Here is a 14,709-nt window from a genome sequence, read left to right as displayed (position 1 = left end):
GTATTGTGTCGAAGGCTGATGACATGTCTATCCCCATTTTACTAAACTCCCAATGTTTCTCCTTGACAACAGAAATAAGAACCCTTTGTGTCCAGACAATATTAGAGCAGCTGTGTCCTGATTTATAGGCATTCTGCCATGGCCCAGTGTAGTCTGCTATCTGTTGTTGAATACGCTGGAGTGTTATCATGGAAAGGATTTTCCTAGTTCCATTGAGAAGGCACAAGGGACGCAGACTCTTAACTGGTCCTTTTGGTTTTCCAGGCTTCTGTAGGGGGGGTAAGATATCCCTCAGTGAACGATTGTACACTGATAATAATTTCTTCGGGTCAGTTCAAGTCACGACGATTCTACCGAAGCATCGAACAAGATCAACATGTCTTCTACAATCACCTTCATTCATGGACGCACTACTGGTTCAAGAAACTGAATTCCTTTGCTGATTACTACGAACGTATCTGGGTCGGAACACAAACCTCCCCTCCCCTCTACACCCACTGGATCTGGAATCAACGGGATGCTGTCATTGCCGGACTTTCCAGAAGTTCCAACAATTCTGAGGGTTGGCACGACGGTTTTCGATCCTTGATGGGCTGCACCAACCCTACTATCTGGCGATTTATCGACGTCCTGAAGAAGGAGCAGGATCTAACCCAGTGGAAGATCAACCAGAAGATGCTCAGATAACCACATCCTCGCCGACTGAAGAAGTGAACCGATTACGACCGTCGCTTGAACGCTGTGATTGATTGCTACGATGATTATGACAGAATGGACTATTTGAAGTGTGTTGGAACAATGATTTTGAATTGAATATTGTGATATTTTGATTTTATATTTAACCCCATTACTCATACATGACTACACTCTTGTCATTAAAAACATTGTATTGCAATGTCAAATCTTGAAGGTTTCACACTAGGGTACGTGTCGCACTAGGGTACGTGTCGCACTACAGTACGGGAACCGTTTAGAGCAGAGAGTTCATTTTAACATCTCTGTTTTGATTATCAGAGGGTTCATTTTAACACCTCTGTTTTGGTTACAAGGAGGATAGTTTAGGAATTGTTTACAGATTGCTAGAGAGAGTGGGAGATTGTTTATACTATCTGGGGATACTTAAGAGTGGGCCTGTTGGATGACAGGTTACACTATTTGTTTTTAGTACAGTAGGTAGTTTACTAATTGCAATTCTGAATTTATTGGAGATTATATCGAGGAACATTGAGACATTGTAATTGCAATTCTTAATCCCGTATTCAATTTGAAGTACTTTCCCTTGTCACCTTCCTGAATCAAATTGTAAGGAAAAGAACTTTTTATCAACAGCTGATTAAATTTAAATTCAGACTATAAGATATATACACTGTACTGTGTGTGTCACAGCATCACTAAGAACATTAATTCAAGGTTGTTTCATGAGGTGGCCCATTGTTTGGATTTGCGTTCACTAGTAAATTCTGATGAGAAATTGTTTATTTTTCCTATTTTGGCACGAGACTAATGAGCCCATTTGTTGACATGAAGTTTGGCAGAACGACTGCCATGAAGTCCCAGCCAATTCAACATTTGTGCAGTTAGGATGACAAGCGACAAGCATATAAATTATAAGAACAGGAAAAAGAAACAGCTGCGACATCCGAGCTGATGATATCTTCTTTACGTTCTTTAATCTCTGAAGCTTATTTTGAACTTGAATTTCGATTTTGAACTGTTTTATCATAGTTTTTAATTTTTATCTGGTCATATACGTTTTCATTTATCATGCAGATATGGCAGCACAAATCTAAGCATTGTCTAAGTCATTATCTGCCCTAGATAGCGTCAAAATATATTAAGCTTTAAAATCGAAATCCCATTCCAAAATAAAAGGTTTACCGTTCTGCTATTATCGGAGGTTTAATCCGCTGATTTATTAAAAAGCTGGCGACAATGTTAGTGACTCTTCTGGTTATCCTCGCTCTTGGTCTGGCAAGTGCAGAAAATACGGGAAAATGTAAAAAGATGGACAAAAAGATAACGAAAACAACAAAAAAGTTGGAAAAAGCGAAGAAATCTTTTGAAGCCTTATGTGCCGTAGCAAGTATGATAAAGTTTTTAATTTCTCCCACAGGCTTTAAGTTTTTTTACATAATGATTCAACTTTAATAATTGAAGTTAAACTGAACTATTTAGGGAGTATGATTATGAAGTAGGGAGTTGAGTGATTATTTTTCTGTTGACTAAATTAAAACCATATTACTTTCAGTTGATGGAGGGTGGAGTGACTACAGCGACTGGGGTGCTTGCTCAGCAGGTTGTGGAAAAGGGACACAGACCCGGTCCAAAACCTGCAATAACCCACCTCCAGCTAATGGTGGAAAAGATTGTGGTGGTGAAGCAGTGGAATCAAGGGAATGCATGGACAGCGCAACATGTTCAACCGGTTTGTCCTTCCTTAATTATTATCTAACTTTTAAAACAATCTCGAAATAGTAAAGAAACATCTTAAGAGACTGATAAGTGCCCAAAAAAACATAACAGTTCTCTGAAAAATAAAGGTTAATTATGAGGTAAATAATTTTCTCCACAAAACTCTGTTAGAGGCAGTAGCCCTAAGATCATAAAGATCATTAATATCACGTAATGGTAGGTTTCTTTTATTCAAATCATTTATAATAAACTTTAAAAGATTACTTTGGTGTCGACCAACACGTCCTTTCATGGTAAATAACGCATTAACAGCAAATTGAAGGCTCTCTGAGCTGGTGATGAGCAGTCACTGCGAAGGACATGTCCAAGCATTTTCCAGCGAGCATATGTCACTCGCTCTGACAACGGTGTTACACCACAGCGTTCATAGAGTGCTTTATTACTGATAATAATGGGATAAGTCATCTTCAATATTTGACGCAGGTGTCTTCTATGACATGCATCAAGTTTGTCAAATAGGTTCTGAGGGGTAGCCCAGCTATTGCAGTTATAGAGCATAACAGATGTAACGTATGCTTCGTATATCTTAATCTTGGTCTTCAGATTAATCTTAGATCCTTGCATCCAAACTTTCTTGTATTTTTCGAATGCAACATTTCCAAGGATTATACGATGCTGTATGTCTTCTTTACTACATAGCTTAGAGCCTAGGGACACACACTTCCTCCAAGGTTCTCTATTTCTTAGAGGTTCTCCTTTTTCGTCCTTCTCACTACTTCCAGCCAGATAACACTTTACAAACTCGGTTTTAGATTCATTTACAAACAAATTCCATTCTGAGAGAATTTCCTTGCAAATTGGAAGGAGCTGGTGTAACGAATCCTCATCTTCATCAGCAAAGTCCACATCATCAGCATATTCCCATTCTAAAGGAAGGGAGCTTTCAGAAATGGGGGGATTTGGGCGTAGATGTATAACAACAACTCTAAGGTGGTAGAGTGCTCCAGCTAGATACATGGTAAACAGCGAGCCAGACAAACAGTCACCTTGAAAGGCTCCTATTGTGACTTCGAACTCTCCCGATGTCGTCTTTTTGATCTTAATTCTGAGCTTGGTGTTAGCGAGCAGATATCTAACTAGTCTTATGTCATCTTCTGAGCATCCTGCATCTTCGAGTAGCCTGAGGATAGTTAACCGATGTATTGTGTCGAAGGCTGATGACATGTCTATCCCCATTTTACTAAACTCCCAATGTTTCTCCTTGACAACAGAAATAAGAACCCTTTGTGTCCAGACAATATTAGAGCAGCTGTGTCCTGATTTATAGGCATTCTGCCATGGCCCAGTGTAGTCTGCTATCTGTTGTTGAATACGCTGGAGTGTTATCATGGAAAGGATTTTCCTAGTTCCATTGAGAAGGCACAAGGGACGCAGACTCTTAACTGGTCCTTTTGGTTTTCCAGGCTTCTGTAGGGGGGGTAAGATATCCCTCAGTGAACGATTGAACGTGCTCTTGTTTTTCAAAGGACTCATTGATAAGTGATGCAAACTTCATGTAGAAAGAAGGAGGTGCATACTTAAGGAATTCGTTAGGGAGGTTGTCAGGACCAACGGCTTTACCGTTCTTTAGTTTCTTGGCTGCTGTCTCAACTTCAAGTGCAGTTATAGGCGTATTTAATGGCTTAGCAGCTCCAACAAAAGGTTCTAGTGGGGGTTCTGGGCCTGTGTAATGTTCCATGAACCAGTTCTTGACTATGTCTGCCTTATCTTCGTCATTGAGAGCAAGTTCTTCTGTTTCTGGTAGGAATATTGAAATAGGAGGAGTGTCCTTTGTGCTTGAAATTGCTCTGGTTGCTTCGAACATTCTTCTGGTATCATCAGTGGAGTTGATCGTCTCAGCTAGAAGATCGGCATGAGCGGTTTCAAGTGTAATAAGGCGCTTTGCAATGTCATTCTTGAGTCTGTTGATTTCCTTACGCAGGATAGTTCTGTCACGCATTTTGTTGTCGTTTAAATGTTGTAGTAATTGGTGTCTCTTTTCTGACATAGAGACGACTTGTGGGTCTGATGTTCTGTGACGTTTGGCTGTGTTTCTTTTCATACCCACTGTTTCAGATGCAGCAATTTTAACCGCCTCGAAAAGGTTGTTAAAACTTTCAGTGACTGACTGGGCAGATGTATCAGTTTCAATCTTCTGAGCAGCATTTTGTTGAAAAGAACTTTGAACATCTTTGCTGCAAACCAATGAGTTGGTGTTATACTGCTTGACTTTGTGTTTGGCAGTACTGTAAAGTTTGTAACGTTTACTGAGGTCAAAAGTTGCTTTTACAATTTTGTGATCAGATTGAAGTTTTGCACCAGCGTAAGACCTAGCGTCAACAAGCAGAGGGGTACTTCTAGATCTACATAAAACATAATCAATTTGAGAAAACCAGGGTACAGACTTTTTGGATCTACGGTCTTTAATCCATCCTGTAAAAGTGTTGGTGTGTCTGCTCGCATGTGAAAATGCAGTGTTGGCTGCATAGAGTCCATTAGTGATCATGAAAGCTAGCAACCTTTCGCCATTTTCGTTACGCCGACCAATACCATGTCTTCCCATGTTAGTTTGAAGACCACTTTCAAAATCTGATTTAGTCCGTTTCCCTAGCCTAGCATTAAAATCACCCATGATGAAAAGTTCATGTCTGGCAGGAATTCTGATAGCTTCCTGGAGCTCACAGTAAAACTCATCAGCAATGCGTGGGTTCTGTATAGATTTGACATTAGTTGGACTGTAACAGTTTATAATACGGGCTTTCAGTGATGGTTTCCCATGACACTTTGATGGTAGAGAAAGGTCCATGTATGCTACTCTGTCACTGATTTGATGGTACGAGACAACATTTGATACAAATTTACTGTTGATAATAAAACCGAGTCCGCCATGCCAAGACAACTTCTGGTTAAACAAAAGAAGCCTGTGGTTGCCGGGTATAACAGTGTCTGAGTGTTTAGACACCTTAGTTTCTTGGAGGGCTATAACATCCAAGTTGTATCTGTTGCAATCATTTGCAGCTAGATGCTGCGAGTGTTCCTGACTAATGCCTCTAACATTCCATGTGGCGAAGTGGAGAGATGCCACCGTGAAAAAACCGAACAAAACAAAGCTGAAGAGAAGAACTGTAGGCTTCTTGGAAGCGTCAGACGTTCTGGTCGTAATAGTTACTCCCATGCGTGCCCGTCACAGCAACACACCATCCCCTTAATACTATTTTTATTATTATATTTTATTATTATATTTTATTATTGTTAATACTGTTTCCATTTTCTTTACCCAGTCGGCTCAGTTTGTTTTGGTCCGGGCCTTGCTTGCTGGCCCTGCCATGGCTCTCTAGCTTGGGCAGGTGTGACTTATATATATATAATTATAAGAGAAGAAAGATGATTTTTTCCTGCATATTTTATTTTCTCACCTCTACCACTCATTTGGTATTTTCACCCACCAGTAATTTGAATTGCTGAGTTACGTAAATTTCTAAATTTTTAATTTCTATTTATTTGATTGATTGCATGATTGATAGTTTAAATAAATTTACTTACATGTCTTACTCTTTATATCAGGATGACTGTAAAAGTATATTTTACCGACATTTGAAGTTAACGCGTTGTTTTGCTGACAGTAGTGCAGCTGACAAACAATATATATGTTTATAGTTTGACAATTGCATAGTTTGCTTTGTACCGTTATTTCATGCTCCTAGCTACAGCTAGTAGAGCCCTTTTTCTATAAGAGAAGAAAACCAGTTGTATATATAGCCCGTGGTTACCATTCTAGTATTGTAGACGATGCTTTCAACAAATTTAGTGATATTACCAATAGGAAAAACTTGTATGCCCCTAAAAATAAGGATGAGACGACTACTTGTCTAATACCCATGGTGATGGATCAGAATCCAGCACTTCCCAACATGGGGAGCATTATTCACAAGTATAAGCACCTTCTTAATCTCGATCCAGCCTTGAAGAAGCTAGTACGTGCTGACAGTGTATTTGTAAGTCACCGAAAGAATCAAACTATCGGTGGCATGCTTGTACACAATAAGTATCGTGCTAGTGGAACTGTAAGCAGTGATAGAGATGGAGAAGCCACTGCTAGTCAATTTCTTGAACCAGACGCTGCAATATTGCCGGCTGTTCGGGAGGCTGACAACGCAGGGTGCCATGCCTGTGGAAAATGCTATGTTTGTAAGCAAAGTTTCCTGTCCCCTTGTTCCAAATTTAGTAGTCACCATTCTAAACAAGTTTTCCCTATTACTAAATATATAAATTGTCAGAGTAATAACCTTATTTATTTAATGGAGTGTAGAACTTGTAAACAGTCGTATGTAGGATATACTACTTCTAATCTCCCTAAGAGATTTTCTAATCATAAGAGCCACATTAAGAAAGGTATCAGAAGTTGTAAGTTAGTAAATCACTTTTTAGATATTGATCATGATTTAGATTTTAGTTCAGTAGCCTTATATAACTCTTCACTTAGTACGCACCTTTCTGTTATTATAGTGGACGCTCTTGAATTTAAACCTGAAATAAGTCAAGCAGATAGGGAAAAGGCCATGGAAGCTAGAGAGGGGTTCTACCAGACCCAATTGAAAACCCTTGAGCGTTATGGGGGTATGAACACCCTCGATAGTAACCACATCCTTTTTAAATCCGCTGGAGCTTAGTGTTTAGTTTATTTATTTTATTTGACATGATCTCAGCCTATTAACCCGTGTTTAGTTTACAATATTGCTATCAGAGACGTGTTATATTCATTACTATTTATATATTTTTACTGCTTGATTCAGAGAAATCTAGCTTTTTCCGAGAAACTAATCTTTAATAGATTAGATAAAATGTACGCAGCCATTCTTTTCGTTTGATTATTATTTATTACTCAGTATATTTTAGTTTTGTACCGTTTTAAGTCACATAGTTTTGTACGTCTTCCTAAGACTTGTTTTCCTTTCCTAGTTTGTAAGTTATTTTAAAGATTTGTGAATATTCCAGTTGCTTTTAGAACAATTTTATCTCAGATAACGATGTTTAATAAAATGATGCAAAGACTTATTTCGAAGATCTAATCAACACCGACTTTTAATGTGTAGGAGTACAGCTACAAAATATATATATATATATTATGATTGGCTACTGGGACACGTCATACACACGGTTGGATTGTTAATTCGGTTGAAGTACCTTTACATCTATTATCACCATAATCTGAACATGATTTATTAAAAATTTGCAATATTGAAAACGAAAAATCAGAATAAACTGAAAATTTTGAAACTGAAAGCTGCACTCAATTGATGGAAGGCAAAAATTTACTCATAACTAGCAAGGTAAAAACTACAAATGAACAGCAGATTTATAAATCTGCTGATAAAAATTAGATTAAAGACAGGGTAATATATATATATAAATTATTAGTCAGCCACAACTATCAGTAAAACAACGCCTTGACTTCAAATGTCGGTAAAATGTACCTTTACAATCATCCTGATATAAAGACATGTTAGTAAATTTATTCAAAATATTAATCCATCAATCAATCAAATAAAAGAAATTTAAAATTTAGAAATTTGCGTAACTCAGCAATTCAAATTATGGTGGGTGGAAATATATATGCTCTGGTACTAAACCATAAACTAAACTTTATAACTTATAAGTGGCATTTTTTAAATTTGTTGTTAAAAATTAAATATGCACAAAATATTCGCACTGAATATACGCATGATGTGCACCAAATATACAATACATTAATTTGAATGGCCACCATAGTTAAACACCTTTAACAAAACTTGTACCCCAGGAATCTGTGCGTGGGGTGAAAGCTACCTGTGCGACACGAGCACTGCCTGTTCATGGTCTTGTCGAGGTGGACATTGCTGGAGAGGATGCAACGGTTAGTTTGATGATATTTAATTTGAGATATTTTAATTTCAATCTCTTTGCGGTGTTATAAGTTACCAAATCACACTACAAGGTCGTGAAATTGTTGTTCAGGAAATTTTATTTTATTCCTGTAGCGCAGCTCAAATATTAACATTAGGCATAACAGCAACAATCTGCATTATCATTACAACATAACATCAAGATCCTCGTGTCCTCATAACATTAAGTATAACATCTAACTGTATTCCACTTCAGGGGCCTTGTGTCCTCATAACATTACGTATAACATCTAACTGTATTCCACTTCAGGGGCCTCGTGTCCTTATAACATTAAGTATAATATCTAACTGTATTCCCCCTCAGGGGCCTCGTGTCCTTATAACATTAAGTATAATATCTAACAGTATTCCCCCTCAGGGGCCTCGTGTCCTCATAACATTAAGTATAATATCTAACTGTATTCCCCCTCAGGGGCCTCGTGTCCTTATAACATTAAGTATAATATCTAACAGTATTCCCCCTCAGGGGCCTCGTGTCCTCATAACATTACGTATAACATCTAACTGTATTCCACTTCAGGGGCCTCGTGTCCTCATAACATTACGTATAACATCTAACTGTATTCCACTTCAGGGGCCTCGTGTCCTTATAACATTAAGTATAATATCTAACAGTATTCCCCCTCAGGGGCCTCGTGTCCTTATAACAATAAGTATAATATCTAACAGTATTCCCCCTCAGGGGCCTCGTGTCCTTATAACATTAAGTATAATATCTAACAGTATTCCCCCTCAGGGGCCTCGTGTCCTTATAACATTAAGTATAATATCTAACAGTATTCCCCCTTAGGGGCCACGTGTCCTTATAACATTAAGTATAATATCTAACTGTATTTCCCCTCAGGGGCCTCGTGTCCTTATAACATTACGTATAACATCTAACTGTATTCCACTTCAGGGGCCTCGTGTCCTCATAACATTACGTATAACATCTAACTGTATTCCACTTCAGGGGCCTCGTGTCCTCATAACATTAAGTATAATATCTAACTGTATTTCCCCTCAGGGGCCTCGTGTCCTCACAACATTGAGTATGATATCTAACTGTGAAGGTCTTAGAGACTCAAAGTTTGGCTTAAAATGACTGCAATGCACATGTTTATATTGACACTTTAAAGGTCATAAAGGCCAAAAATGCTTACTTTTGGAAAAAATCCAGGAAAACTGATTTTCACTTGGGCGAGTGAAAAAAAGTACTCTAGAAGTGAATTGAAATCGAGTATGCAGTTTGGTGTCTACAACTTTTCTATGAACCAGGTCCTTTGTAAGGTCATTATGGATCAGAATTGATAAGGTACGCAATTTCTATCATTAGTTCCAACCCTAGGGGGGAAGTTTCTAAATTACCCTCAGGCGCTAATATAATATGACTTTTGTATCTCGGCTTCTGAACGTTGTAGGGGCCTCTCTTTTAGCTCAAACTAACTGGAAAGGCCACATTTACATACAAGCTATAAAGTAACATAGGGTTTATAGTGCTTAGTTTTGGAGATATTCATTAAAAACAGTTTTAACATTCGTGCATCCTAAAATAGTAACATCAAACATGTACTTAATTTTGGTATCCCGGGCCTGGCTAAAAAATTCTTACATACACTTTACTTGCAGCACAGCAAAATTTTCAGCATGAACACAATAATCAGATAATATTTATGAATTATGGAGCAACACAATTCAGTTTCAGAAGCTCCTTCCAGCTATCTTATCTTATCCCCAAATGTATACCTAACATCTAACCATCTCTCTGGTTACTTCAAACTACTTCAATCCCCAAATTTATTCATGAACATATATAACTATCTCGTTATAGCTACCACAAGTTGGGCTCTCTCCAGTACTGTTTGACTATTATGGCTAATCAACTTCAATCCCACCTCATGAAGTAGAATCTACTTCTAGCTACCTTTAATTCTGCTACCTCCATGCCATGCCCATTCTACCCAGCTACCATGCCAACACGTTATAATTGTAGCTCTTTCTAGCAACCTCTGAATTCGGCTACATCTATTTAGCTACTACTGCAAGGCCGCCTGGCCCCTTCAACTTCTGCTCTTTCTAGCACGCTTAACTTAAAGTTACCTCTTGCCTTTTATAACACCACCAGCAACAATTTATTTTGGCTCTTTACGGCTGCCTCGGCTGCATTCAACAATTTCCAGCTCATTGAGGAAGAGGAAACCTGCTATTTCTAGCAAATTCTGAATGCTACTTCCTGCTCTATCTAGCTTCCGCCAACACCCACTAATTGTTGTTAAGCTACCGCTAGCACCTGCAAATTCTAGCCCTATCCATAAAACTCGGACTACGTTATGCTATATCCAGATATCGCAAGCACCCTCAACTTCTAGCTGCTAGCCTGGAGGTAGCCTGAATTAGGCAAAAACAGATAGAATTTGAGAGTGCTCAGCTCAACCAACTGAATGAGGATGGATGTAGCCCGAAGTAGCTAGAAGAAGCTAAAATTTGTGGGTACCGTAAACCGTTTTCTAGTGTTAGCTGGATAGAGCAGAAAGTAGTCTGAGGTTGCTGGATTAAGTGCTAGAATTTGAAAGTGCTGGTGATAGCTGAACAACAATTAATGGGTGTTGGTGGAAGCTAGATAGAGCAGGAAGTAGCATTCAGAGATTGCTAAAAGGAGCTAGAGTGGAGGTAGCAGAATTCACTTTAACGAGATGTAAGCAACAAAGGAGATGGTTAGATGTATAAATTTGATTTGTAAGTTGTATATAACTGTGGCCATTGCGGTAATTTTAAGCCAAAAAACAGTCTCTATGACCTTCAGGAGCCGAAAAGCGAAAACTTAGAAAATTTGCCCTGTAGGGTTGTCTCTAGCGAAACAAATTGTGTACCTAAACTACTTTGGTTTAGAATGACCTAACAAACAACCCTGTGTTGTCAGAAATCGTGGAAATCAAAGTGCACACTCAACTACACTCTGCTACTAGTACTAGAGTAACCAGGCACAAAATAAAGTGAAACTGATATTTGGTCTCCGGGCTATATCGCTACTAGTAAAATTTCATGTGGGCTATATCAGCGAGCTGTATCAGCGGGCTGAGAAATATCAGGCCTTTTTAACAAGCGGGCTGTGCGGTCCCACTGGCGCAAATATAGCCCGCTAGTGCCAGTGGATATAATATCTAACAGTATTCCCCCTCAGGGGCCGCGTGTCCTCACCCGGACGAAGGATTCTGCTCAGACTGCACGACGTGGTGTTGGCTCAGTGCCAGTGGTTCTGTTGACGAGAAGGCCACATGTAGCACTGATGACGACTGTATTGGGATCCTGGCAAACCCCTGCGTAGGAGAAAAAGGCTGCGATTGGTAGGCTCAGAAATGAAGTGCTGGTGAAGGGTTCCTTTGCATGTACAAGGATATGCTAGATTTCTAGTAAGTTGTAATTAATCGACCAACTTGTAGCTGTTACAATGTTATCAAACACATGAAGAACACTGAATACTATATAATATATTTGAGGTTCTGCGATTAAATTTATTTTGTTGATTGTAATGTTGTGATATTGCATAATTTATTGTAAATGTAATATATGTTTCAGAAAATTATGTAATGTAACGCGATGGAAGTTCTTTAAGCGGGCATATCCTGTCCAAACCCAGGATACATGACATAAAAGATTCGTTTTCACTTGTTTGCATGAAAAGAATTAATACCCTAGCATCTCTAACGTAGGACCACGATTATACAACAACACGATAAACGAAATAAATAAAATCCTTCCCTTTAACGTACCTTAAGGACAACACTGTACGTTACTTACTCGACAAACAAAAACTTGACGTAAAGAACTTTTCGTGGACGGACAAGAACTTTGTCCTTTACAACTTTTAAACAAAATACTAGCAAAATATAACAGCTGAAAGAATCCTAAACGTTAGTGCAGTTAAATAAATGAACTGCGATAATGCATTTAATGCAGTCAACCACTGCAATTTATTTTTCTCACTGCCACACTTAGGCTTATCTTACCTACAGTCTACACATTTTTAAAACGAAATTCCTTGCGCACCGTGTAATAAAAATACTTGGATTTCTACCGCTTTGACAGTATGAGAATATTGTTATTACGACTTTTTATCTAATAAACATGACAAGAGTTTAGTGGGGAGATAATATAGTTGATTTATATCAATTACCATGCCCGAATTTTGCCCGAGATGTGCCCGAGATGTGCCCGAGGTGTGCCCGAGGTGTGCCCCAGGTGGTTCTGCCCGAGGTGTGCTTTGGCCCGAGGTGTGCCCGAGGTGTGCCCGAGTTTGTGCCCCAGGTGTGCCCGAGGTGTGCCCCAGATGTGCATCGGTAGATTACCGAGTTACCCAGTAGAATTGAAAAGTACGTACGATACGAGTAAATTGAAAAGTCCGACTCATTCGTACTTCTCATCTTAGCTTTTTAGCACATTATTTTAGCGTAGTATTTAAGGGCATATATTTGTGTACGACATTTAGTACAGCAGGGTAGTGCAAAGAGTTCAGTTTAACACCTATGTTTTGGGGAACAGAGAGTTTATTTTATTTTAACATCTCTGTTTTGGTTACAAGGAGGATAGTGTATGAATTGTTTAGAGCAGGGAGTTTTGGGGAGCAGATAGTTCATTTTAACATCTTTGTTTTGATTATCAGAGGGTTCATTTTAACACCTCTGTTTTGATTAGAAGGAGGATAGTGTATGAATTGTTTAGAGCAGAGAGTTTTGGGGAGCAGAGAGTTCATTTTAACATCTCTGTTTTGATAATCAGAGAGTTCGTTTTAACACTTTTGTTTTGGTTACAAGGAGGATAGTGTATGAATTGTTTAGAGCAGAGAGTTTTGGGGAGCACAGAGTTCATTTTAACATCTTTGTTTTGATTATCAGAGAGTTCATTTTAACACCTCTGTTTTGGTTACAAGGAGGATATAGTTAAGGAATTGTTTACAGATTGCTAGAGAGAGTGGGAAAGTGTTTATACTATCTGGGGATACTTAAGGGCGGGCCTGTTGGATGGCAGGTTACACTTTTTGGTTTTAGTACAGTACTCAGTAGTTTAGTAATTGCAATTCTGAATTTATTGGAGATTATATCGTATTGAGGAACATTAAGACATTTTAAATGTAATTGCAATTCTTAATCCCGTATTCAATTTGAAGTACTTTCCTTTGTCACCTTCCTAAACCAAATTTTAAGGAAAAGAATGTTTTGTTAACAGTCGATAAAATTTAAATTTAGACTATAACTATAAGATAGGTACACTGCCAGGCTGTTAAATTTGCCAAATTTTCGTCAAAAAGTACGGCGTATTAAGAACTCAAAAAGTACACAAATAATTCGCCAATTTACAACTTCAAGTTTTAATTTTTAGAGCTGTTAAATTCGCCAAAAAATGCGCTGAAAATTCGGTAAAAATTTGGATGTGCGGATCAACGCGCAGCATTCTCGATTCTATATTAATCTAGTTGGATATGTGAATTGAATTGTGACGTTATACATTACTTATACTTCAAATCTCAAACTTACAATTCGCGACAAGTAGAATAGACTGTGGAGGAAATTAAGTGATTCAAGTTTAATAAGAGAAGTTAGTTTACTCCATTGCATAACGTCTTCGGGTATGAGCTAAATTTAACCCCTTGCGATCTTGGTCAGTACCCACGCTAGTCACTAACCAGTGGTAGTAACGACGCACCTGTTGCGGGAAGCACATGTTTTGGCAATATTCCACCATACAAAGCCAACTATCGTGAACATTTTGATGCGGGTACGTGATTTCCTGTTCCCGTATTTGGTATATTTTTTTACATGCGACAATTCTTAAAGAAAAATTCGTATGCGAATTTAATTCGAATAATACGTTTGGTGCGAATTTAACGGCATCAATACACTGTACCTACTGTGTGTGTTAACTGTCACTGCATCACTAAGAACATTAATTCAACTAATGATGCTAAGTGCATCATTAGGATCACTATTACTAAGTGATGCCTATTTGGATCAGAGAGAAGGAGGTTGTTTCAGTTAGCGGCTGTTGATGACAAGCGACGCGACAAGCATATAATTGTACAGGAAAATGAAACAGCTGCGACATCCGAGCTGATGATATTTTCTTTACGTTCTCTAATCTCTGAAGCTTAATTTGAACTTGAATTTCGATTTTGAACAATTTTATCATACTTTTTAATTTTTATCCGGTCATATACGTTTTCATTTATCATGCAGATATGGTAACACAAATCTAAGCATTGTCAATGTCACTATCTGCCCTAGATAGCGTCAACAAAATATTAAGCTTTAAAATCGAAATTCCATTCCAAAATAAAAGGTTT

At 38.2% G+C, this 14,709-nt stretch overlaps 1 protein-coding gene across 1 annotated transcript; it reads left to right on the top strand.

Moving 5' to 3' along the window:
• Nucleotides 1–1,927: 1,927 nt before the first annotated feature.
• LOC134812278 (semaphorin-5B-like) lies at nucleotides 1,928–11,808 on the top strand. Its single transcript, XM_063819620.1, has 4 exons — nucleotides 1,928–2,083; nucleotides 2,249–2,425; nucleotides 8,252–8,344; nucleotides 11,554–11,808. The coding sequence occupies exons 1-4, from the start codon at nucleotides 1,933–1,935 to the stop codon at nucleotides 11,718–11,720; spliced, it is 588 nt and encodes a 195-aa protein (XP_063675690.1). The 5' UTR covers nucleotides 1,928–1,932; the 3' UTR covers nucleotides 11,721–11,808.
• Nucleotides 11,809–14,709: the final 2,901 nt, after the last annotated feature.

Source organism: Bolinopsis microptera, chromosome 3, assembly GCF_026151205.1.
Source record: "Bolinopsis microptera isolate Bmic1 chromosome 3, MBARI_Bmic_1.0, whole genome shotgun sequence".
Classification (NCBI taxonomy): domain Eukaryota; kingdom Metazoa; phylum Ctenophora; class Tentaculata; order Lobata; family Bolinopsidae; genus Bolinopsis; species Bolinopsis microptera.
This window is presented reverse-complemented; position numbering and strand designations above follow the sequence as displayed.

Coding starts and splice junctions, on each gene's coding strand:
- LOC134812278 (XM_063819620.1), top strand. CDS start 1,933: ATGTTAGTGACTCTTCTGGTTATCCTCGCTCTTGGTCTGGCAAGTGCA. Junction 2,084..2,248: donor AGCCTTATGTGCCGTAGCAA/GTATGATAAAGT, acceptor TATTACTTTCAG/TTGATGGAGGGTGGAGTGAC. Junction 8,345..11,553: donor TTGCTGGAGAGGATGCAACG/GTTAGTTTGATG, acceptor ATTCCCCCTCAG/GGGCCGCGTGTCCTCACCCG.